The sequence below is a fragment of the Vidua macroura genome, chromosome 8 (assembly GCF_024509145.1).
Source record: "Vidua macroura isolate BioBank_ID:100142 chromosome 8, ASM2450914v1, whole genome shotgun sequence".
In the NCBI taxonomy this organism is placed as follows: Eukaryota; Metazoa; Chordata; class Aves; order Passeriformes; family Viduidae; genus Vidua; species Vidua macroura.
Genome location: NC_071578.1, coordinates 35,427,121 through 35,450,948, shown reverse-complemented (window position 1 = coordinate 35,450,948; position 23,828 = coordinate 35,427,121). Strand labels below are relative to the sequence as shown.

The window sequence follows — 23,828 nt, the reverse complement described above, 5'->3', positions numbered from 1 at the left end:
TTGCAGAACTTTCCAAATTTAATAACAATTTTTAATGTATGTTTTCTGTCTATTCTCATCTAAATAATGCAAAAGAAATACAAAATATTTTTATGACTCCTTTAAGCAAACCTGTTAAATGGCTTACAGAATTATTCCCATTTTCTTTACATCCCTTTTAGCTCTACATTCATTTCCATAGCAATAAATTTGTATGGTTTCTGTTGCTCACTACAGTTTCCTGTTTTTCCTCCTTTCTCAAGGCTATGTGCATTCCTCCTGACCCCTACATGAGCTGTGCCTCTGCAGAGGAACATGCCAAAGAAGCAAAATAAGCAAAAGGGCATTTAAATGTTCATGTCTGGGCTGATGGATCTAGCCACAAATTTACTCCAGCCTTACAGTGGCCTGAAGCTTCTGTTGGACACTCTCACAATAAATAACACTCAAGTGCACAGGAATTTTTGGAATTGTGTTTCCCTTCACGTAATTTGCTCTTGGTTGAACACATCTCTATGGCACCAGTCTTAATTAAGAGAGCAGCACAGAACAGTTCTCCAAATCCTCTGCACCCTAAACACTAAACAAATCCTTTGCAAAAATATGTGAAACAAGTTCTAAATAATATTTCTTTAAGTTCACCACCTTTTTTTTTATATTGGAAGACAGAATTTGTCACAACTGACTTCATTTACTGTTAACTGAAAATGTGCAATACATTAAAATAAGTCTTAGTGAAAAATCAGGATCACCAGGTCAGCTACACAATACTTCATGAGAATAAAGTTGCTCCTCAGAAAATAAGCGCTCTTTTTCTTGCCATTCTCAGCAACCTTACTTGTTTTGCATATGGTTGCATGTTTAATTAGCAATCTTTCTGTAAATGTCTGCAATTAGACAATGATGATTAATAAAATAACTCCTTTAAAGCTCCATTTAGGCAGCAGAACTGCACAATCAGGTATAATTAATTCATCATTAATAAATCATGGCTGATTAACTAATATGTTGATTACAAACACATTACTGCAGAGCCTCCCACCTGAGCTCTGGTGATTTTTCTATTCTGAAAAGAAATAGAGACAAAGTAGTGGTAAACAATAAAAAAAAATGCTTTAAGCAGCAAAGATATTAGTTTGGTCAGGAAATTTAGCTAACAAGTCTCTTTGAAATGTATGGGCCTTGTTCATTATTAGTCCTCTTGAGTAAAAGAAATTATTGTACTGCCTATTTGTTAAATGTGGATGGGTGAACAATAACTGGTTCTTTAGTTCACTTCTACTCCTAAAGAAGGCTTTTCTTCCACAAGCCTCTCTGATTATGGGCCAGATTCAGTCTTTGCCTAAGCTAGCAGGAAGAATGAAATGCAGCAGCACTGCTGCTCCAGAAGGTGCACGTCCCCTGCAGCCAGGGAACAATCGGAGCTGTGGGGAGAGGAGTCCAGGGCCAAAGCTGCATAGCAGCCGTGCTGCCGCCACAGCTGCGATCTGCAGTCACCTGATCACGAGTCCACGTCTATGAACCATACTGCAGCTCCACCAACTTCAGCAAGACTGAACACAGGAGAAGAACGTGCGTTTCATTTGGAGACTCCTTTTGCTTGCCACCTAGCCCCTGAGCTGAGTAGTGCACTTAAATCACATTTTTTGTATGTTCTTTGTAGCTGCAGGAAAGAGAACTTTCTATTTAAATTAAGATTCTCACACTGTCTCTCACTTGTCCAGCTACTTGGACTTAAGTAAGATGTAACTAACAAGTTCTGATAAAATTCAAAATAAATGGAAAAAAGGGAACTTGGCACAACTAAGCTCCTAATGATTTATAATGCCATGTTCCCAACTGTTCCCATAGTATTAGAGTGTCTTCTGAATTCACAACACATCACCCTAAAATGTTGCAAAGAGCTAAAGCAAAGCTTAAGACAGAGGTGACTTGAAAGGGAAAACAGTTTTAGCTACAGTAACTGAAAGGTCCATATTCCTAACAAATCCAGTGAAAGACCACATCATGGTGACAAAAGCTGAAGCACTACACTTCATGAAGATTATAGAAGAAACTTTCAGTTTAGGAGAAAATTTTCAGGTTTTGAAAAATAATTGACATTGCTGTAACCAATAAAGTTTTCTTTCAGATCTTAATCAGCTTTATGTACACCACAAGGTCAATCCGTTAAATCTTTCTTCTAAACCTTTAATTAAAAGTATTGACTAAGCAGCAGTGCTATGATCAAAGGCAATACCATTCGACTTTGAAAAATACTGTTCATAAAAGAGAACCACAAGGCACATTCCTAAACCATTTATATTTTTTCATATTTTAATTCAAGTAAGTTAATGAACATGGCCACCATTTCCATATATAGCTGAAAAAATATAATTTTTTAAAAAAATTAGTTCAGATTTCATGAAAAATTATCTATATGGGAAAAGCTTGATTATCACACCGATGCTTACAGTTTAATCCAGGAAGCAGTGAGGGATTTTAACATGGAGTTTATAAATAAAAAGAAGAATCATTTAAAAGCAGAAAAACAAGACAGATGTACTCTAACATTTTCATTGGTCAGTACATAGGGAATGGCAAGATGGAAGTGAAGAATACCAAGGATCTTGAAGAACAGAAGTGAGTACTTTCAAGCAATTTTTAAAAATGGCCAGTGAGTAATCAAAGACTTTTGAGAACAGTAGTAATTCACTGCCTAGAGCTGAGATAAAATGAACATAATCAGAGTGACATAAAAATTAATGATTAGTGAGGGGAGAGGGAGATTAGTGCCAGTTCTTTCAGAAAGTCAGGTTTCCTTTTAATACAACAGCAGTTTGCCCCGCAATGTCAACTCTTCTGTCACTGCGCACAGAAATCTTCAACTCTCCTCCACGGCGGGAACATTGAAAAGCTAAACAGAAACAAGAACCCAGAGTTAAAAAACTAGTGTGTACCACAAATCCATAAAAACTCAGGGAAAGGAGGCTTCTGGCTCCAGAAAGCAAGCAGCACCAGGGACACCCTGGATGAATTGTCTTTAGAGATGAAGGTCAGCTGAGAGTGTATTTCCAACTAGACCTTGCCTATTGAGTCTGACAAAACTGCTACTTAATACAAGTGACGGGTAGATTGCTTTGTTTTAGCAAATAAAGTTTCTTCCATGTTTCTAAGAAGTCTTGAATTCTCCCTTCATGGGATACAGTTTTTGGAGGGAAGAAAGAAGAACACCAAGTGCTATCTGCATGAGAATGAATAACCATTTTACTGGCACTGAACACCAAAAGTTGACACTGCGTTCAAAGATTGTGCCTGGCTAAATGGTAATAAACTCACAAAGGCAGTGGGAAAAGTCTACAAAGAACCATAGATGCTGCTTCAGCTGTTAGAAACTGACACCAAATTCTTACACAGGATGCAACAGATAATGATTTATAGAATCTTGAAGATATAATTTAATGCAACTGGATAAACCTGAAGTATAAACAGCCTTGTGCTTGTAATTCTTTAGAGAACCAAGCTTGTGCCTGAACTGTTGAGCTGTACACAGGTGGGATGATGTTCACCCAGCATGTGGAGTCTCTAACTCATTTGAGCAGTCTCATTTTAGTTGCATGACTTGACCAGAAAATGGTCTGGTTCAGATGGCATTTAGAAAAGGTTTGAGTTTCAAGCAGTGTCGCTTTTGTGAAAGGCTCTAAATGGATGAAGAGGCAATAATGTTCAGTCTCCTAATTCAATGAACTTCCAACTGCTCCAGAAGTTGTCCAAAGCTAAAGGGCACATTTTTCCTCTCAAACCCACAATTTATAAACTGGGTAGAGTTGTATTCAGATCCCAGCAGAGCACAGGCTCTCTGATGGCATATATGCTGTATGCTTTAAAACTATTTCTCAGGCACTGCTGCTAAGAAAGCTTTTCTTTGATCAGATTAGATTCTCAGACAAAGCAAGCACTCCGAAAGAGTGGAAACAGGAGCTATTTAGAGATTGAGATTGATACTTTCTGTTCTTTTCCATTTATAGAACCATGGGTTGTTTTTAACTTGTCAGAACACCACCTGTGAATGGAGTAATGCTTCAACTGAATATTTTAGACTCTTAAAAGACTCAGGCCAGCTAAAATTGATTAATTATTATTGCCAGATGTGGAGACACACCTAAGCTCTTCCACTCCCACATGATAGCAGATTGAAATAAAAGAGATTAATTATTCCAACTCTTCAAAGGTTGGTTGGGTTTGGTTTTTTCTTCTTTAAATGTCCAAACTCTAGCTCCTTCATGTCAGGATTACTAAGATTGTTTTGATATTGGTCCATTTCATTTTATTTTAAAGGAACTTCCAAAGTAGAAGAAAATAAAAAAAAAAATCACAAAAGAAATTTTTAGACAAGCTTATATGAAAATAATACTTGATCTATTCCTTCTCTTACACAAAAGCACTGATATGCTATGTCCAAGAGTAAACAGGCCTGCATGGAACATTTCAATACGTAGAGGATTTCATTTAACAGCCTCTGGAGGCATTCAAACATCTCTGAAGCACACTCACCTTTTAGATCATAAAGTTGTTGCACGCCTATTCCATGCCTGTATTCACCAGGAATACCTCCTACTATACATGGATTTTATACGTGTTTTCTATGAAAACATGTACAGCTGGACAAACAACATCTAACAGCTGACCTCACAGTGCCCTGGGCTCCTCTGTGGTTAGCCTGACACACAGGAAGGTTGGGAGCAGCCACAAGGCCGGGGAGGTTGAATAAGCTGCTATCACAGTAGCACAGCCCTGCATCCACACATCAGCTGGTGGCCTTGTACAAACATTATCCTGTTGTTCTGGAGCTTCTCACCAGCCTAGATGGAGCTCAGTGCCCCCTGCTTAAGGAATTTAAGGACTAATGGTTTTTCTTCATAATGTCATCAGAATGACATCAACTCAGGAACAAGTGACACTCCTGTAATAATACCTATTTTAAGGAATCACTAGTATTTTGTTTGGATTTCCAAATCCTATAGAGGAATGCATTTGTTCCTTAACCCAAGTGAAGTTCTCTAAGACTTTTTTTTATCCTAAGTAAAAAGGTGGACAAATCTGGTGACTGATGGAGGGAAACACCTCTCCTTTGAAGAAATGTTACACGTGTGCACAAATCTGATGTTGTCAATCTGTGAGTTGAGATTACTTGGAAAAGATGAAAACTGCAATGAAAACTCTTGACTTCATAAGAATTCAAATTAGCAAAATCTTAAATACAGGTAGATTCATTGTACCTTAACAAAGTTTCTTCTGTCTTTTTATGTGTTTTGTTGTTGTTGGTAACGTTGGTGATAATTTTTGATTAGTTTCTGCCCCTCGAAAAATAAGCCTTAAATGCTATAAAACCTGTTCTGTACTGGAAGGGATCAGAGAAGTTAAAGGCAGTAACAAGAAATAAATCTTCCCCCAAATAAATATAAATACAGTAAACTGGTATAGCAAGTAAACTGGTACAGCAAGACTCCCCTAGCTTAAACTGAGATAAAAACTGTCCTGGTTAAGCTCTTTCCCATCACAATTATTTGGGAAGTCCTCTCTAATTTGTTTGGTTGTATATAGTTATGCATGTTTATAAATGTTACCTTAGAAATATGACAACAGTGTGAAGGGCTGGATACACAGACAGCTGTTAGACACTGCATTCACTAGCAACTGTGAAAGTCTACACATCTGAGAGATTATAATTTGTACACATTGCAGAGACTCCTCAAATGAAAGAAAGGCAAGGACTGATACAAACCCCTGATTTGAACAAGCAGCTTAAATTCAAGGACATGGACCCAGCTTCAAGAAAAGATCACAAAGTATTTCACCTTGTGAAAGGACTTCTGGAAAATTGGAAAATTGTCTTTGTAGTTGGTGGGAGTGGCTGTAGTTTGAGAATTTAGTCTAAAAAAAGTGGGAAGAGAACCCAAACACCGGAAATTAAGTCTGATGCTTCAGCAGGGCTGCAGCTGACCTCCTCCCAAAGGCCTCAATAGCCAGAGAGATCTGACAATAGATTTCATGTTCCACATTTTTGTATTATTTTGTATGTAATCTGTTTGGGAACTAACAGATCCTTCATTCTGTGGAAGAAATTATTCCTTTATTCTTGTAATAAAAAGTATGGGATATTACAGAAGACACCACAGAGATTTCTAAAAAGTCCAAAGATTCTCTTATTTATTAATACTTGCTGATATGGAATGTCCTTGAATGCCAGCTATCTTTTCCAAATAATCTCATTAGTAGTAGAATTTGCCCAGTACTGCCTGATACCTCTCAAACAGACACATGTAAAGAAAAGTTATTTTCTCATATACATACATCAAATTAACTTGTCCTATTTAAAACAGTTTTGTATGACTTCTACCACAGAAGAAGTTTGAGGACATATATGGCATGGAATATGAATTTAAAAAAAAAAACACAAACATATCTTGTGGACAGATAGGACTTTTTTTGTGCTAAACACATTTAGAGAAGCTGACTACAGTATCAACTGCCCTGGCTGCTTGGGCTAGTTTTTCTAAAAGCAGAATAGGGACAGTACATACAAAATACATGAAAATGCAAAACAGGTAGAAAGTGTCAGCTGTAAGTACAGACAGAATTCCAGTCTATTTGAGTACTTAAAGAAGCAGTGTCTATAGATGGTATTTAACCATTAACATCTAAAAATGTCAAAATCTTCTGAGAAACAGCCAGTCCGTAACGACACATTACCAAAGACCCCAGCATTATTTAAGCTATCAAAGATATTGTGTGGTGTAGATGCAAATACAAGATCTTCAGGACAGAATGTTAAATCTTTCCTTTGGTCCATGATGGAGAAGGGCCTGTTCATGGTGGATCCTTTAAAGACTTACCATCCTGAAGAAAATCCATTCTGAGATTCATTTGACACAATACAGAAAGGCTTATATTCAGGCTAGCTGTTTGTTTGGAAAAGTGTTTACTTTTATAGACAAAGAACCTTATTAGATCAAGTACCCAACCTCTGTTCTAAACTAAATGTGACCAAAGGCTTGTATGCAGAATTGCCCCCTGTCCCCTCTTGGGGAGCCAGGTAGGGGATGAGGGTATTTTGCATTGCTTCTCTTGTTTTCTGTTCTCTGGCAAAGCGCTAGAAACAGGAGTCAAGGAGTCACCCAACACATCCTCGTATAGCATTGTCATATGTTAACAGTTTCTCTTGGCTTTTTCCACCATGTTCTTAAGTTTCTTGCTTAATAACAAAGATGTGGTCTAATAAGCAGATCTCATTGATTGAATCAAAACACATAAACATCCCCCGAGGTACCCCAAGCTTCAGTTATGATGAAAGGTCACGAGAACTACAATCCAAAAGCCAAGATCAAAAACTGACAGCAGAGAGCTGTGATCCAGAAATGAACACTTCAAACTCCCTGGGGCATGACGTGTCATAGTGGTGGATAGGAAAGAAGGCAATTTCTCAAAGATTACCTCACACACAAAATATGACATAATATTCTATTCATCTTGAGGAAATGGATAAGGAGTTATTGCTATAGTTTGGATTGCAGTAGTAATACAACTTTCTATTTTCTAGTGAGTAGATTTACATAAATGGACAGCTTTGCAATAAAACAGTTTCTCTTACCAAGCATTTCTTTCTTCCCCAGCTGCTCTGACCAGTAGCTGCTTAAAACAGCATGAGCAGATCCTTAAAAGAAATTGGAAAACAAAGTACAGAATTAAATTATAATCACTACTTTACAAAATAAGCATAGTCAAAATGTAAATATAATAAATCAAGTGCCATGTGTCTTTAGGGTAAAAAACTCTAAGAGTTTGCACAGCAGACAGAACTTAAGGCTTTATAATTTCAATTTATGGCAAAGCAGTATTACTTCCACATCCTCTAGCTTCAATCATCACTAGCTACAATACTCAGCTGACTAATAATTAAACTGTACCTAAGCAAAGAACACCATCCTGCAGCAATCATCAACACACTGAGTGCAACATCAGAAGAACAGGCAGGAACACGCCTTGCTGCCCTAAGCATGCAGCTAGCTGAGCTCTCACAGGCCTGAGAACAGCAGCAGTGTCATGAAACTAGGGAAGATCTCAGCTGAAATGCACAGAAAAGAACCCAAACAAAAATCCAAAGCACCACAAAAAAAAAAAAAGAACACCAACAAAAGAGGATACAAATTTCCACTGCAATACTCATCCACTAGTCTCTCACTTTTATCTAATTGTAATACTTGAGGGAAAAGATCTGAAAAAGACACAAGAATATCTGGCCTAATGACAGTAAGAAGCTGATTTGATTTTTTCTGAATGAGTTGGCCTCAATCATAAAAGTTTTTCATTTAATGAGCACTCCTGCTATCCATATAAACCAGTAATTTATAAGAGACTCCAAAGTACAATTTTAATAGGAACCTTTTAACTGAACTGAAACAAAAGTATGAGGTGCTTATCATACAAACACATACCTGTAACAGGGTCTTCCAGAATTCCATACCAAGGTGCAAAATATCTGGAGTAAAAATCGTGGCCTTTTCCACTGGAATTCCCCTTAACAGTGAGTATGAGTCCTTTCACTTTTCCTGTCTTTTCAGCTGACAAAAAGTGTTGTGCACTCACTTTCAAGTTTTCCAACACAGACCTTGAATACAATTATGATATTTTAATAGACCATATTCTTCATTTTACATGAATGTAAGTACTGAAAAGAAAAAAATAAAGCTATAGAATCATCTAATCTACAATTCAAAACCAGCCCTAAAATATTAGAGACAAGATCCCTAACATTGTCCTCACAATGGTATTTGACAGAAAAATCACCTTGAATCTCAAGCACTCTGAATGAGCACAGAAAAAACATCAAGCCATGCATTTCCTATTTATCTCTCTGAAAATAGATCATCCTGAAATATTAGCCACAAAAAAAAAAAAAAAATCACACCTTGTCTCAACATTTTCATCACTGAAAGAATTATTGCCTCACTACAGAATGTACCAAGTGCTCCACTTCCTTTCAGAGCAGGCAAATAACCAATGCCATTTGGGTCTTCATGGCATCCTACAGCAGTCTACAACTGGCTGATACCTCCCTACAAAACAGTCTGAAAGAGTGAAATAATAAGAACTCAATTGAGAATATTTCTTTTTCCCCATTACCCCAGACTTTAACCATTAGTTAGGCCAAATTTCAAGTTTGTAATAATAGTAATTTGGCCTGATTAAAGAAGTCATGTTTCAGCAGGATATACCTAAATCATACTTGAATTAACAATGAAATTCAGATGAGATTAACAAATGCTTTGGAACAATTTGAATTGGAATTTCCTCTCTAAAGCTACTTATGGTGCTGTTAAGCATGTGTAAGCAGATTACAGTCCAATAGAAGTAAGAATCCCTGGCATACTGTCAGTGTGCCCTGAACTGAAGCAGGACTCCCAACTTCCTGACACGTTACTGGATCATTTTTAGACTCAGATGGATGGGAAAAACACACCATCATTAAAACTGTTTCCTACACCTCCTTCTCTTGAAGACAGGTTTCAGAATGATCTTCTCATCTTTGCAGCTTCAATAAGCTCATATTAAAAGATAAAATAACCACTTTACACAGAAATTTAAATCAGAGGTTTTTAATCTCCACCTGATTTAAAACTAGATAAAAGAGCCCAGTATGTAAGGAATAAACAGGCCAACTCAGTGTCTGCATTCTTGATTAAAACAATTAAAAGAGTACTATACCTCTCATAAGTATCACTGAGGCGGACTAAGAGTTTCTTTGTGTCAGGAGAGTAACGGACATCTTGAACAATCATGTCACCAACAGCTGCCTGGGGGGAAATGTAGAGACAGAAAAAAACCTATCATCACTTGAATATAAAATATGATTTCCTTAGAATTTCTGTAGTGCACATTCCCTGCTAGAAGAGGGCTTATGCAAGGTGTTCCATGCAACCCTCAAGTAAATGCAAGACAAGCAAACGCACCAAGTGCATGAATGGATATGGGTGAGTTAAAAGCCCCATATATGTCAATTTGGGAAGAAATCCAGGACCTAGAGGAGGGCAAGGACACAGACTGCCCTCTTATGCACACAAAAGGCTGAAAATGCCATTGAAATAAATATTGACTCTTTGGTCAATGGAAATGGGAGACACAGGTTCAGCTGCAGTACTCTGGAGAATTCCACTCCCTGACCTACTGAGTCATTACTGAGAGCTTTGAAGTTTGGTGTTTCAAATTCAGGAGTACGTCGAGCAGTGCCCTGTCACCATTTTTAGCCGTTTTAATACATAAAAATAAGCAAAGCTATTGCAAATGTTTTTCTAAGACAACTGATGGATTCTTCTTTTACCTTTATTAATTCTTCTACTTCCTTAAGTTCCTGAAGAAAAAAAAATACATGCACTGTAAAAACTGTAATATATATGTATGCATCTATGCAACTACAGACACATACACTGACATACACATAATAAACACATACTTTCCTTGAAAGCCTGTCATGAATACAATTTGGACTAACCTGGGGGTAGGCTGTGTAAAGTGGCAAGTCCAGGACAATATGATCTTTCACTTGTCTGGCCTTTAATTCCCCACTCAGTGTCACAAACGTGAGAACTGAATTTGTATTTTCTAGAGAGAGAACGTTGCAACGTTATCAAACACTAGAATTTTAACCTAAGTTATCATAGGCCTGGGAGTAGCTCAGTAGATTCAGAAAAAGTTAGTTATACAGCCCAAATATATCTAGAGCAACACTGTATTCTGGGCAAAATGCCCAACTAACTCAATAAATCCGCTGAGGCTAATAAACACAGCAATTGTCAGGGAATCATTCCTGCATTTGCCTAGAATGAATGGGAATGTCCTTTTAACAGAAAGAGCAATATTCCCTATTCATCAAATCCTACTGTACCTCTCCCAGATGACATTTGCATATTTAGCACTTTCCTTACACAAGAGTAATAGCAGGGCATTGGAATCAGAGGGTAGGCACCAGACTACAGCCTTGTAACTACAGAGCAGTAGTTAAAGGCAATACCCAGGGTATCTCCATTTGGGTTCTGGTTCTATAGATGTTCTGAATGTTTTAAAACCTTTGTCTTAAAAAAAATAGAGATGTTAATTAGAGGTAAATGCTCTAAATAACTATAGTAATACATAGGCTGTAAACCTACTTTGTACGTGAAATAACACAGCAGCTGATGCAAGAGTAGCATGACCACAGAGAGGAACTTCATTGGCTGGGGTGAACCATCTGAGCCCAAAGCAGGAACCTTGAAAAAATAAAGTTTATTTAGTGCTATTAAGTGGAAGAAGTCTATATCTTCATTTTATCTCAATATATAGAGAGTGATGATATTTCAGTTAATCAAAATGCATGTTGCAATCCGTTTTGGTCCTAAACACACTTCTTTTTCAGAATAGCTATCCCTTTTGAATTAGGTCAACAACCTTTGCATGCTGCACAGATTTTCCTTCATCCTTAACAGGTCTTACTTAGAATTTAAAGCCTCCATGTCCGTGTGCATTATGAAATCCTACAGAGGCATAGTCATGACCTGCAGGCCAGGTTACCATTTAGAAGCCATAGATGGCTTTGTTGGTATAACAGAACCTGTACTGAAGTTAGCTCAGTTATGAATTATTTTGCTTAAACCACCAGTTAAGTCTGGTAAGAGCCTCTAATGTCTACTAACTTTTCATTTCACTAGAAATCATATTTCTATTTGGTATTTTAAAAATTTGGAATACACATGTACGATACTTGGCTTCCTGTAACTTTTGCACATGCATTTCGTGTGAATAATTACCAAACACAACAAGAAGTGAAAAAGAAAAATAATTTTTTTTAATCCAAACCAGACTTGTCACTGCTACTATGGAAAATTCATGCATTAAAGTCAGTCCCCTCTAATAAAAACAAACAGAGCCCAAATAAAACGCTGTGGTGGAACCTAATGGCCCCAGCAGTGAAGTGCTGTGAGGGCTGGCCCAGCCCCAGCCGTGAGCCTGCTCCGTGCTGTCCATGCACCGCTCCAAGCGGAAACTGCACCTGGGAGCAGGAACCAAGGAGTCATGCACAAGCCTTTGTGGAGACAAACGTGACCAGAACAGCTGCCTGGACACTCCAGACATACAGCTGGACTTGGACTGAGAGGACACTAAGTACTCCCGTCAATTCACATGTCCTAAAATAACAGAGTTGATTGGCTTGGTTTTTTTCTTTGATTAACATTAAATTAAACATACTGATCGTGCAGGCCTGCAGAAACATAGGCTGTGTCCAGGAGCCCTCACTAGACCGATGCATGTTCCAGAAGCAGATGATAAATGACATTCTGATGTTCCTGGTTCACTCCCACTGCCCCTCAGCACACAGAGTCTCAGGTGCAGCTGAGTGACCAAATTCCTTTGAAAGAACTGTGCACCCCCTGGGCAGCTGTGTGGGTCTGAGGCCACAAAGTAGCCCATTAGTAGCAAAAGCACTATAATGATAAATAAGCTGGCATTTTGTATGCTGCTAGATATGGATGACTTGAAAATAAGTCTGTTAAACATATTGGCAAAGTGCTAACATGAAAAATGAAAAGTACTGTAACTTCTTGCTCCAAGCAATTAGTCTAACCCTAAAACAAATTCCAATTTATTAACAGGAGCAAGTAATTATAGCTACTATTATCCTTAATATTTTTAATTACAGAGACTGTACAAAATCCTACTCCCTGAACAAGCCATCAAACAACAAAGATGATAAACATGACTCCTTAACCCAGAATCTAAGTCCAGACTAGTGGATGAGCCCCTTGGCTCACACCACCACACAACTGCCAAGTGAGCAGATTCAGCAAACTGATTCAGCTGAAAATTAATCAACAGAATGACTCTGAATGAATTCTGCATTTGTCTGATGTTTTCTGTAAGCAGAATCACTAACTTTTGGTAAAGTCATCTCCAGGTTTCAGTTTTCTGATGAAAGCTGTTTCTGAAAGGTTCATTTCTGTTGCAATTTTTTGGTGCAAATCTTCATCCAGGTCCTAGGGATGACATAACAAATCCAGTCAAGAGCAGGAAAAAATGCAGAATCAAACTTTCTGTCAAATACAGTCATTTAATTTTCTATTACAATAAAACACAGATTCAGTTTTAATTCAAAATAATCTCTGAGAGTAAAAAATATTTTTACTCTCACTTTTTAAGTGAGACAATACACTCCCTCGGTAGGAACTGAGAAGAGACAAACTGGGAAAAAAAAAAATAAAAGAAACTGCTGGAACTCACTAAGCACCTGATTTAAGCCCGGGGACATTGATCCCAAGATACCCAAGCCCCGGGGATTGTGTAACATTCTCCTTGGCCCATGTTCCACTGCTCTTTCCCCACGGTTATGCTGACTGGCCAGGTTTGAGAATCTAATTTTTCAAATACTGAAACTCAAGTGAAACAAAGTACTAAAGGGACCTGGTCAGGTCCAGCCTCTGAGAGATAAAAATGTGTCCTTTTAACTTGAATGACTTCCTTCAATAACCAACCCTTTTCAGCCAATAACCCCATACTACAGCTACAAACCAATATCTGATTAGTACACTAGAGCTGTTCTTGCAGACTGAATTCTGTACAGTTAAACAACATTCTAACATTTTACAGGACAGCTACATTCCCTTTATCCCAGGAAGAGTTCTGTAAAGATCCTAGACCAGAACAAAGACCAGTAAAAATGTTATTAAAACAACCTTTTTTTTTTTTTTAATAACATGGAACTTTATTGAAATACTGCCATCCTGTGGCACCTCTGAAACACAGAAAGGACTGGTTTTGCCATTCTTGGATTTCTCCTGATTTTTTTCTGTAAAGCATCTGCTGAGACTCTGGAGGGAGCAGAGAATAGTTGTTTTGCATGGCTGCATCACACTTTCCTCAATCTTAGAGTAAAATGCTGAATTAGGATCTCGGCTTTAGCTGTCACACTAAAGCCTTTACTTCCAGGAACTGTAGAAAAAATTAAACATCTGCATCCCAAAATCACCACGCAAGTAAGGTGGCTTCACAATGTCTTGATGTAATAAAGTAAAACTAATATAAAAAATGCAATTAGAAGCTCAAAATTTTAATGCAGAGATTTTTTTTTGAGAGTATTTAGATTTTATGGGGCCAAAAATATGTCTGAAGAGAGATGCTCCCAGTCATATCTTTGGCTGACCTGGTTAAGTAGGCAATGTTATATGAGATTTGGACAGACTTAGGAACCCCTAGAAAGGATTCATATTGGCATTACAAGCTGTTGCCATTGGCTACTCTACATAAATTTTCATATTTACAATTTTTATCAGGAGTTACTACACACACAATATAAGGCCTGTAAGTTTTTGATCCATCTTAATAATTCTTTTTTGTTATAAATCGGTACCAATTAGCACCAGCCGTTCACAACGCCCTGATGAGGAGGATAACTAGTGTCAACTGCACCAAAACTACCATGCAACATTGAAGCAATGAAAACTGGTTGTTTAAACTTGGCTAAAGCTGAACCCAACACCCTAATGGTGAAAGACTCACATCCAGGTCTATACCCGCTCTTTTTCTTTCCAGGGAAAGAGGAAAAATTCAAGGAAAAAAAGGGAGAAAACCCACGCCAAAACCAAACCCCTTTCTACTGAGTACTGATTCTGTTTTACAGCATTACTTTTCAGATTTCACTCTGAATGCTTCTTAATTCTTCAGAATTTTTATGCTGAATTATTCTTGAAGAAATGAAGCCATCTCTCTTAACTCAATATAAATCCAATGTATTCCTTAACAAAATATTTTTAGCAGCCCACAGAAAATTCAGACGTTGTCTTGTATGGCATCGTTTTGATGGGAAAAAAAGAGCACCCCTGTGCTAATTTCTCTGTATTCTTGTGCCACAGCAAACAAGTCTGGAAAACAGAAGTCTCGAGTAAAGAAAGCAAAGTCTAATGCAGTGCTGAGTGCTCAGGCCAAGTACAGAATGGCAAATGCCATTGCAGTACCTCAAAACACAGATGGGTTTGGTTTTTTTTTTTTTTCTAACTTACATTTTCAAGTAGACAAACTGCCGCAGGATTTCCAGAAAATGCTCGGTTTGTAAATGCATCAACTGTAAAAACTGGAATCTGCATTGTCGCGTGCACCTGTTTAGCTGCGGGCTGCGCTGTGCCAGGTTCGCTCTGACCTGCGTTAGCCCAGCCGGCAGCACAGCTCCAAGTTAGCGCTGTCCTGAGGGCAGGCGGAGCCAGCGGCCCCATCCCGTCACTTCCCAGCGCCGACACGACTGAGGCTCCTTCCTAACGTCCCTGGCGCTCTGCGCTGATTTTTTTTTTTTTTCCTTTTCTAAATGTTTTTAATTAAAACACGCATTTCAACCTCCCTCGCTACCTGAACGCCTCAGCGCGCCCCTTCACCACAGCGCCCGGCCCGGTGTGCCCCGCACTGCGGGAGGCGGGATCCTGCCCGCCTCGGCAGGTTTGCTGAGAAGACGTGGGCAGCAGCCATCACATGCGCCCGCACCGGGCAACCTTCCTCCTCCCCGCTCCGTGCCACAGCGGCGCCGAGGCAGAGGGACACGCCGAGCGAGACACGCGCTCCCGAGCACGACCGCACACCCACACCGGCACCGGCACCGCCATCAACGCGGGCGCGAGGCGACGGCGCCGTGAGGCGATGGCCGGGCACGCGCGCGCCCCGCCCCCCCCGCGCTCGCTCCCGCTTGGCGCCAAAACGAGCGGCGGCGGCCGCGCGACCGAGGCCAGGAAGGCGCGCGCGGCCCCTCAGCAGAGGAGGCGGCGGCAGGCAAAGGCGGGACGCCCCCTCCCCTACCCCGCATGCGCCGTCGCTCCCTCCCGCCACCCCCCCCCCACCCTCCTCCCCGAGTCGCGCGTGCGCGGGAGCCGCCCAGGCGGGTGTGAGGCGGCGCGCGGCGCGGGTATCGCGATAGTCGCGCGGCCCGGACGCTCCGCTTGCCCGTGGGCGCTGCGCAGGTGTGAGCCCGCCGGACGGCTCGGCAGCGAGCGAGGAGGCGCGTCCTGCCCGGTGCGAGCGGCTGCCGGGGCACGGCCAGGGGTGCGCGAGAGGCTCGCGGTGAGCGGAGGAGAGGGCGGGCGGGCCGGGCGAGCGGCGGCGGCGGGGCCCGCCCGGGCGGGGGGTCCGGCGGGCGGAGGGTGCCGACGGCGCGCGGGCTCGGGGCCCGGCCGGCGCCGGGTCGGGCCCGGCGCGCGCCCGTGGGCGGGGGAGGGGGAGGCGGTGCGGAGCCTCGTTCCCGATCGCGGCCGCCATTTTGAGCGGTGGAGCCGAGGGCGGCGGCGGCGGCGGCCCCGGGAGAGCGGCGGGCGGGCGATCCTGGGGCGGTGAGGGGGCACGGGCCGGGCGGCGCGGCGCAGCACCTCCGAGGCTAGAGGTGGGCAGCGGGACGCGGCGAGGGGTGCGGGGGGAGCGGGGTAGGCGAGTGGCGGGCGCCTCGGGGAGGCGCGGTAAATGGCGGCGGGGAGCAGGCGGGGGGTCAGGGCCGCGGTCTCGGGAGGACGGCGGGAGGCGGGATCGCGGTGGCTCCGCGCCTGACGAGGCGGCGATGGCGGCTCCCTTTGTGGGACGGTGGCGGTGCCCCCCTGCGCACGCCCCAGCCACACGCGCACGGCCCCGCCGCCCCCGGCTGAGGGCAGACAAAGGAAGGCCTTGTGGCTCCAGCCCCTTCCTCAACTGTTACGCTTCGAGGGGAAAAAAAAAAAAAAAAACGACCGAAGAAAACAAAAGCCACAAAGCTTTACGGAGCGGATGTGAAGTGTACTCCGAGTAAATGCCTGGCTTTATGTGCCGTGCCTGCCCACGTGCTGCCGCCGTCCACGCGGTGCTCCAGCAGCAGCCCCAGTGGCGGGGGTTAAACCCCGCTGCCATGTATTGAGCTGCCCAGTTTCAAATCCGGAACAGAAATAAAGCTCATGATCCACCGTGTTATCTAAATAAACAAAATCTTAACAGATTTCTTTTTGAGGGCGGGACTTGGGCATGGACGGAAGCTCAGGGGGGGTTTTTATTTGTGTTTTGTCGGGATTTTTTTTAGGATTTAAATTAAATAAAAGATGGACTGGAGCGGAAAACACAATGGGCCCAATGATACAACCAATGACGGAACAGTGGTACGACTCCGAGGCCTGCCATTTGGTTGCAGTAAAGAAGAGATTGTTCAGTTTTTCCAAGGTACCTCCAGTACAGTCGAAGTGTAGTGGGTTTCTTTAGAGATTTTTTTGTATCTTTTACACAATGTTCTGTACATGTTTAATAGCTGTTAATGGGGTGGATGGGGAGGGATTGTGTAAAATTAGTTTATCTTAATGAAGATTTATGCCCTGTAAATGAAGCAGAGATAACCGTAGCTATAGTAGAACACAAAATGTACCTGATTTTGTCGAGGTGGGAAACATACCTTGTATATTGGGGTAACCTGAATGTTAGCATTTGGATCAGTTAAATTGCTTGATTGGTAGCTATATTTCCTTTGTGTAACTGAGGTGGTTGCATTTTTGTATAGTCTAAACAGAAAAGAAGTAACGGCTAAATCCATAAATGTTTAATGAAAGATCATGGGCTTGTATTGTTGGGTGATGGGGGAAACAAGGTGGTTTTATTTTTCGTTGTTGTTGTTTAGATATGCTTTAAGTATTTGCTACAGATGGGAATGTTTCAGCCTTTAACACTGTTCCCCTTGACGGGGTTATTTGTCCTTGGGTTAAAGGGTTGGAAATCGTGCCAAATGGGATAACATTGACGCTGGACTACCAGGGGAGAAGCACAGGGGAGGCCTTCGTGCAGTTTGCTTCAAAGGAGATAGCAGAAAATGCTCTGGGGAAACACAAGGAAAGAATAGGGCACAGGTGGGGATGGAGAGTTTGGGATGGTGTTAAATCTTTATTTTTTGGGGGTTGTGGGTCAGTAATGCTTTTGGGGGGTTGGGGACCATTGGGGAATTGGCTGTTTTTAAGAATTTTTATAACTGATCCTAAGTTAACTTGGGAAATACAGTAGATTTGGGGGGTGGGGGAGACAGTATTGCACTGGGTAGTTTGCTAAACTCAGAAAATTGTTTCAGTCATGCTTGTGCAGGGTAATTTGTGATAAATGCTGCTATAGCCAGACATTGTTTTTCAACAGTATGTTTCTCATACTGGAAAGACATGTTTTAAGCTTAATTTGTACAGCTAGAATTTTCACATAATAATTTTTGCCACTCTAAAGTGGGGTGGTTTTTTTAATACACTTAAGATTCTTACAGTTTTGAGGAGAAACTTAAGTTGTATGGTATTTCTAGTCACTGCTATTGGCTTGTACTTTTAGCTCTAGAAAATGTAGTATGGCCTTTTGTAAAATTCAAACTGCTTCTGCCTGTGTTCTTACTAGTACCTTGAAAATCCTCTTTTATTAGATACATTGAAATCTTCAAAAGTAGTAAGAGCGAAATCAGAGGATTCTCTGACATGCCAAGAAGAATGATGGGACAACAGCGACCTGGACCATATGATAGACCATTAGGAGGAAGAGGGGGTTATTATGGAGCTGGGCGTGGAAGTATGTATGACAGAATGCGTCGAGGAGGTGGTGGATATGACGGTGGTATGTTCATCTAATGAACACAGGTTCTCTTGGCAGTTTCATGTTTCTGACATACTTGTCAAGAAATAAGAAATGGCAGTAGCTGTAATGCCCATTAGGCTGGATGTATTTATCTGAAAAAAAACTTGTAAAATATCAAAATGTGTGGCTGAGTATTTAAGATGAACATTAGTAATAAGGGAGCTATTTTCATTAGAATCAACTCTTTCCATTTGCATGTTTCAGTCTGTGTTATATGAAAAGAAATGTACTTTTGCACCATGTTCAGAAATCCAGGTTTGACAGTCTGCAGAGGCTGGTTGCCCAAAGACTGCAGAATTGAGTGTTGTGTGTGCATTGCTCTGTGCATTCTGAGCAGTAACGTAATCGCTCCTTTCCTTCTCTCCACTGCACAGGATATGGTGGCTTTGATGATTATGGTGGCTATAATAACTATGGCTATGGAAACGACGGCTATGACGACAGAATGAGGGATGGGAGAGGTAAAAGAAATTAATAGTTTGTCTAAAAAGGTTTTCCTGTTAAACTTGAGTTGCAAGACACAGTATTTCCAAGGCAGAGATAATAGCTTCATTCTGCTGTGTGGTAAAGAAGGCTGTTTAAAAAGGGGAGGGGATTGGGGAATCATAAGAAAAGGTAAATAGATTGCTTAGCATGGCTTCTGGTTAAGGTTTGGGTTGATACACGGGAAGTGTAAACACCATGCATTCACTGGTATAATTTAGTGCTTTCACAAAAAGAGTAGTGATGACTTTTGGCTTTTCATGATCTTAGAGGTGTGTCGGTTTTTTTGGTTTGGGTTTTCCAATAGGCATGGGAGGACATGGCTATGGAGCTGGAGATGCAGGGTCGGGGTTCCATGGTGGCGGTCATTTTGTTCACATGAGAGGGCTGCCTTTCCGAGCCACGGAAAACGATATTGCTAACGTAAGTACCACGGGGGAAAGGGCTTCCTCATGCCAGCAGTGTGCATGTCCCCATCTGTCCCAGTCCAAACTCGGGGAGCCTTCTCAAACAAGTCACTGCTACATCTGCACAAAGTTAACGAGCTTTTATAAAGCTACTGTCTGAGGTGGGATTACCAGGGAAGTCAGCAAAGCTATATTTAACATTAATCCCTGCACTCTCTGCTCTTTCGTTTCCATAAAAGGTGTATTGCAGAGACAACAGTTGCTGTAATAATCAGTATCCTCATTTTAAGGCCTTTAGGATTTTTTTAAGCTTATCTGATTTTGCGGAAATGACAGAAGGTGTGGAACTTAAATTGCTTAGTTTGCATATTTGTTTGTTGTCCTGAGAGTTTTTCAGGAGGGGCAGGGTGGGCAGGCTGTGTTGGCTTGGAGAGGACTGTATCCCTCCCATGAGAGATCAGGATAGCAGGTAGAGGTGCATCTGCAGGATCTTGGGAATGCATTCTTGTGTCAGTGCAGATGTGTTGTTGTTGGGGAAAAGGTTTTCTTGGGATACAAGGCCTGGTTTAAACATAGCACATCCTTGGAGAGAGGCTGTCTTGCCAGTGGCACCTGTGTATTATATATGCAGAGCTCCATTCTTAAGCTCGTGCTTGTTTGCTTTTGTGGGTGGGTTAGTTTACTTAAATGGAGGTGTATTTTCTTGTGCCAGTTTGATTGTTCCATTTGGGGTAAAGACTCTGTGGCAGCAAGGGCCAAAAGTCAGGCTTAGATCTGGAGCAGTGAGGAAGAGCAGTGCGACTGACAGGCAGCTTCTCTTGAATTCCATGAATGCGTCCCTGCTTTTTTCTGGAAAAGCAGAGCCAAATGAAAACTAATGATGATTTTCTTGTCCAGGGTGCCATCGCATTTGACTGTGTTGCTCAGGGCAGTGTGTGTGGGCAGGACGTAGTTTGTATCTTTGCATTCAGAGAAAGCTCAGGCTCTGTAGCTGCAGCTCTCCGGGCTGTGTAGTAACAATGGGTTGCAAACATAGGTTGACCTGATGTTGAACGTCCCACAACCACTAAGTACTACCTGAGAAATGAGTAGTTGAATCTGTGTGGTGGTAGGATGACACTGAATTAAAGCAGTGCACCACTAACCGTGGAAATGGAAAAAAAAGTACCTGGCTTGAGTTCTGCATTAATGTGATTTGGTTTTTAATTTGTTCTTTCCCTAGTTTTTCTCACCATTAAACCCTATAAGAGTTCACATTGATATCGGAGCAGATGGAAGAGCTACAGGAGAGGCAGATGTGGAGTTTGTAACACATGAGGATGCCGTAGCTGCCATGTCCAAGGATAAGAATCACATGCGTGAGTGTCCTGTTCCCTGACTGCCGCTTGGCCAGGCTCTAGCAGGGCTGGGAGCAGCAGATCCATCCTAAGGTTTTCCCAGTTTTCCACATTGCAAACTCACTTGTTTGTGCCCTTCTGTCTGCTGCCTGTAAGGCAGGGGGGTGTTGCTTTGTATCTCTGCTTCTGGTCTGGGAAACAAAATGCAAACTGAGGCTTTTTTGCTTCTTACAGAGCATCGATACATTGAACTATTCCTGAATTCCACTGCTGGAGGTGGCTCTGGAATGGGAGGCTATGGCAGAGATGGAATGGGTATGCATCAATTGCACATTCAGCTGATGCTTTGCCAAGTCCAATGAGTTCTGAGCTTGTAATGTTGCATTTTGGCTTTGCAGATCAAGGTTACGGCTCTGTTGGTAGAATGGGAATGGGTAGCAATTACAGCGGTGGATATGGAACTCCTGATGGCTTGGGTGGATATAGTAAGTACAAGTTCTCTTTTAAGTGTCCTGGGAAAGTGTGAATGGCTGTCTTCTGACAGAGAGGGGGCAAGGGTGGTGGACTTTGGGCTGGGAGAAGGGAAAGAGGGGCAGTGGTTTTTTGAAACTCCGTCTCTGGGGGCTTTACGCATTGTGCTACTGCAGCAAACGCTGGTTAAGAGCAGTAGTGCTGGAGTATTGCAAGTTGTCACCTTCATCCCACTGTTCTGCTTTACCCATCCCATTTTTTCTTTCTTTAAGGTATGTATACGTGACCTTGTGTCAATTGTTTGCAGGTCGTGGCAGTGGAAATAGTGGAGGATACTATGGGCAAGGCAGCATGGGTGGAGGAGGATGGCGTGGGATGTATTGAAGGATAGCCTTGCTTCTGCAAAACACCTTGGAAGAAACAGTCTCTGGTCTACTAGACTTTCTTAAAAAAATTAATTTCTTTTGTATTTTAAGAACTTTATAATGACTGAAGGAATGTGTTTTCACAATATTATTTGGTAAGCAACAGATTGTGATGGGAAAATCTGTTTTCTGTAGGTTTTATTTGTTGCATACTCTGACTTTAAATAAATTTTTATATTCAAACCACTGATGTTGATACTTTTTATACTAGTTACTCCTAAGGATGTATTACATATTCAAGACTAGAGTCGGTTTAAAATGTTGTACTATGGTTCCATAAAGGTGGTTGTACTGTAACTCCTATGAACACTGATTCAGTTCTGTGTAATCTTGGTCTAGTGAACAAATTTAAACATTCACTTGTTGAAGGGGAGAAGGGTAGATGAGTAGGTTAGTTTATTTGGTAATTACTTTCCTGAACCCTTTTGATGAATTGTATGTAATAACTGTACCACAGCAGAAAGCTGTGGAGGCTCAGTCATTGTTCTGCCTTCTTCCTCCTGCTGCCAGCACCCCCCAGCAAATGCACACCTGTAAAGGAGCAGCCCCTCCTTTCTGCCTCCACAAGACCCAGCAGCCACGTTTATTTCCGCCGTGCTGTAGTGCTCTAGAGCCTGCATTTCACACGTGTAACCTGCAAGTCTAACTGAAACACTAGCACAGCTTGTAGCTAACACGACACAGGTCAGATGCTAGTTCATTTGATGCTTTTTACTTAGGTTTTTTTGGTTTTTTTTCACAAACATGCTTTTAGGAAGAGTGGGGGATCTGGAAGCAAGTTACTTCTTTTCTTTCTTGAATTCATTGTATTTAAACATGGTTCAGCATTTTTTTTCACTGCACAGAGCTGATTTGTCTGTATTTGTTCAAAGTTTGCCAAGCCATTCTGCATAGGAGCTCATTAGAAGCCAAGATCTCTAAAATATCTATAGGCCCAATACTTTTTCAGTAACACACAACCCAAACACGTTGATAAAACTTTTTGTGCGTTTGTGACATGTAAGATATGTAAGAAACTTATTGTTTGAAGACACTTAACATACCTGATGTGTAATGGAAAAAGGTATTTATTCTTCTGAGCCAGTGTGATCTCCCAAATTAACTGCTTTGTCCTCAATGCCTCCCTTAAAATGTCAAATGTGATCTTGGGTATTGCAAGTCTGTCACCTGTTTTGCTAGTACTGTGTTATATCTGTAATAAATGTCTTCTTGTGGGAGAGAGGAGAATGGAGTTTATTTCACCAGATAATGTGTCTGGGTGTCAAAGGGACTGGAAGAGCTGAAAAGGGAAACTGGCACAGGGAGCTTTCCAGACACTGGAGCAGTGTTGGATAGGAAGGGGAGGGAAAATGAGTTCTGAACCATTTGAACCATTGTTGCTCTGCAGAATCAGGGGGTTCTTGGTCTGTTGCCAGCAAAGCTGAGGTGTTTTCCGAGTGGCAGTGGTAGCACCAGAGTCAATTCAATTGCAGAAGTACTTTAGAGTGAGGTGGAGGAAAGGTGCTCTTGCAGGAAGCCTGTTAGCGTGGGCACAGCAGAGAGCAAAGTCCTGCAGCGCCTCCTCACGGGAGGGAACACCCGGGGCTCCATCTTGGGAGAAGGAGCTGACACCTGCCCGGGACTCACCTTTGGAGAGCGGGCCGGGGCTGTGCTTGAGCTCTTCAGCGCAGCCGGGCGAGCTGCAGAGTCCGCTGCACTTCAGCCCCAGCCAGCGCAGCTGCACTGCGCAGCGCAGCGAGAGCAGCGCTCAGCCCCGCGCCCTCAGCTCCCCGCAGCAGCCGTGGAACGGCAGAGGAACCGTTCCCGAGAGCCGTGAGCAGAGCTGTGCCCGCTCCGAGGGGCCGGGCCGCTTTCGTGGCCGTGTATTGCAGGCTCCTGCCGGGCAGCGGCCACTCGGGGCTGCTGGGAGGGGCCGGGGCTCCCTTGGCTCCCGGAGCAAAGGCGGGCACTGACCCTGCCGGGCCGGGGCTCGGCCCCCCGGGCCCTGCGCGGGGAGGAGCACGAGGAACAAGGGGCTGACTCTGGGGGCTGGTAACGACCCCAGAGCCGCTAGGCAGAACTGGCTTCATTTCCCAGGA

At 42.3% G+C, this 23,828-nt stretch overlaps 2 protein-coding genes across 10 annotated transcripts in view; one reads left to right on the top strand and one right to left on the bottom strand.

Annotated features, from left to right (window-relative positions):
- The window catches only part of PBLD (phenazine biosynthesis like protein domain containing), a 45,508-nt gene extending 29,896 nt beyond the window's left edge, over positions 1 to 15,612 (bottom strand). The window contains exons 1-9 of one of the 5 annotated variants that reach the window (XM_053983402.1): positions 15,042 to 15,601; positions 12,923 to 13,022; positions 11,163 to 11,261; positions 10,508 to 10,617; positions 10,337 to 10,366; positions 9,724 to 9,812; positions 8,454 to 8,626; positions 7,610 to 7,672; positions 2,267 to 2,875 (exon numbers count right to left, since the gene is read on the bottom strand). In XM_053983402.1, coding sequence (XP_053839377.1) covers positions 2,763 to 2,875; positions 7,610 to 7,672; positions 8,454 to 8,626; positions 9,724 to 9,812; positions 10,337 to 10,366; positions 10,508 to 10,617; positions 11,163 to 11,261; positions 12,923 to 13,022; positions 15,042 to 15,251 — 987 coding nt within the window. In that variant the 5' untranslated portion in view covers positions 15,252 to 15,601 and the 3' untranslated portion in view covers positions 2,267 to 2,762. Of the gene's footprint in view, positions 1 to 2,266; positions 2,876 to 5,744; positions 5,832 to 7,609; positions 7,673 to 8,453; positions 8,627 to 9,723; positions 9,813 to 10,336; positions 10,367 to 10,507; positions 10,618 to 11,162; positions 11,262 to 12,922; positions 13,023 to 15,041 lie in introns of those variants that run through there. The other 4 variants (XM_053983405.1, XM_053983403.1, XM_053983404.1 and 1 more) reach the window with 4 other exon arrangements.
- Positions 15,613 to 15,985: 373 nt separating this feature from the next.
- On the top strand, positions 15,986 to 22,969 carry HNRNPH3 (heterogeneous nuclear ribonucleoprotein H3). 5 transcript variants are annotated; one of them, XM_053983400.1, is made up of 10 exons: positions 15,986 to 16,083; positions 17,060 to 17,196; positions 17,732 to 17,870; positions 18,419 to 18,561; positions 19,002 to 19,088; positions 19,418 to 19,533; positions 20,740 to 20,875; positions 21,089 to 21,169; positions 21,253 to 21,339; positions 21,633 to 22,969. In XM_053983400.1, exons 2-10 carry the CDS (start codon positions 17,079 to 17,081, stop codon positions 21,707 to 21,709), a joined length of 984 nt encoding a protein of 327 aa, XP_053839375.1. In that variant the 5' UTR covers positions 15,986 to 16,083; positions 17,060 to 17,078; the 3' UTR covers positions 21,710 to 22,969. The 5 variants fall into 5 exon arrangements, with proteins under 5 accessions (XP_053839375.1, XP_053839372.1, XP_053839374.1 ...); XM_053983397.1 differs by having other exon boundaries at positions 18,419 to 18,606; XM_053983399.1 differs by having other exon boundaries at positions 15,987 to 16,065; positions 18,419 to 18,606.
- The last annotated feature ends 859 nt before the right edge of the window (positions 22,970 to 23,828 follow it).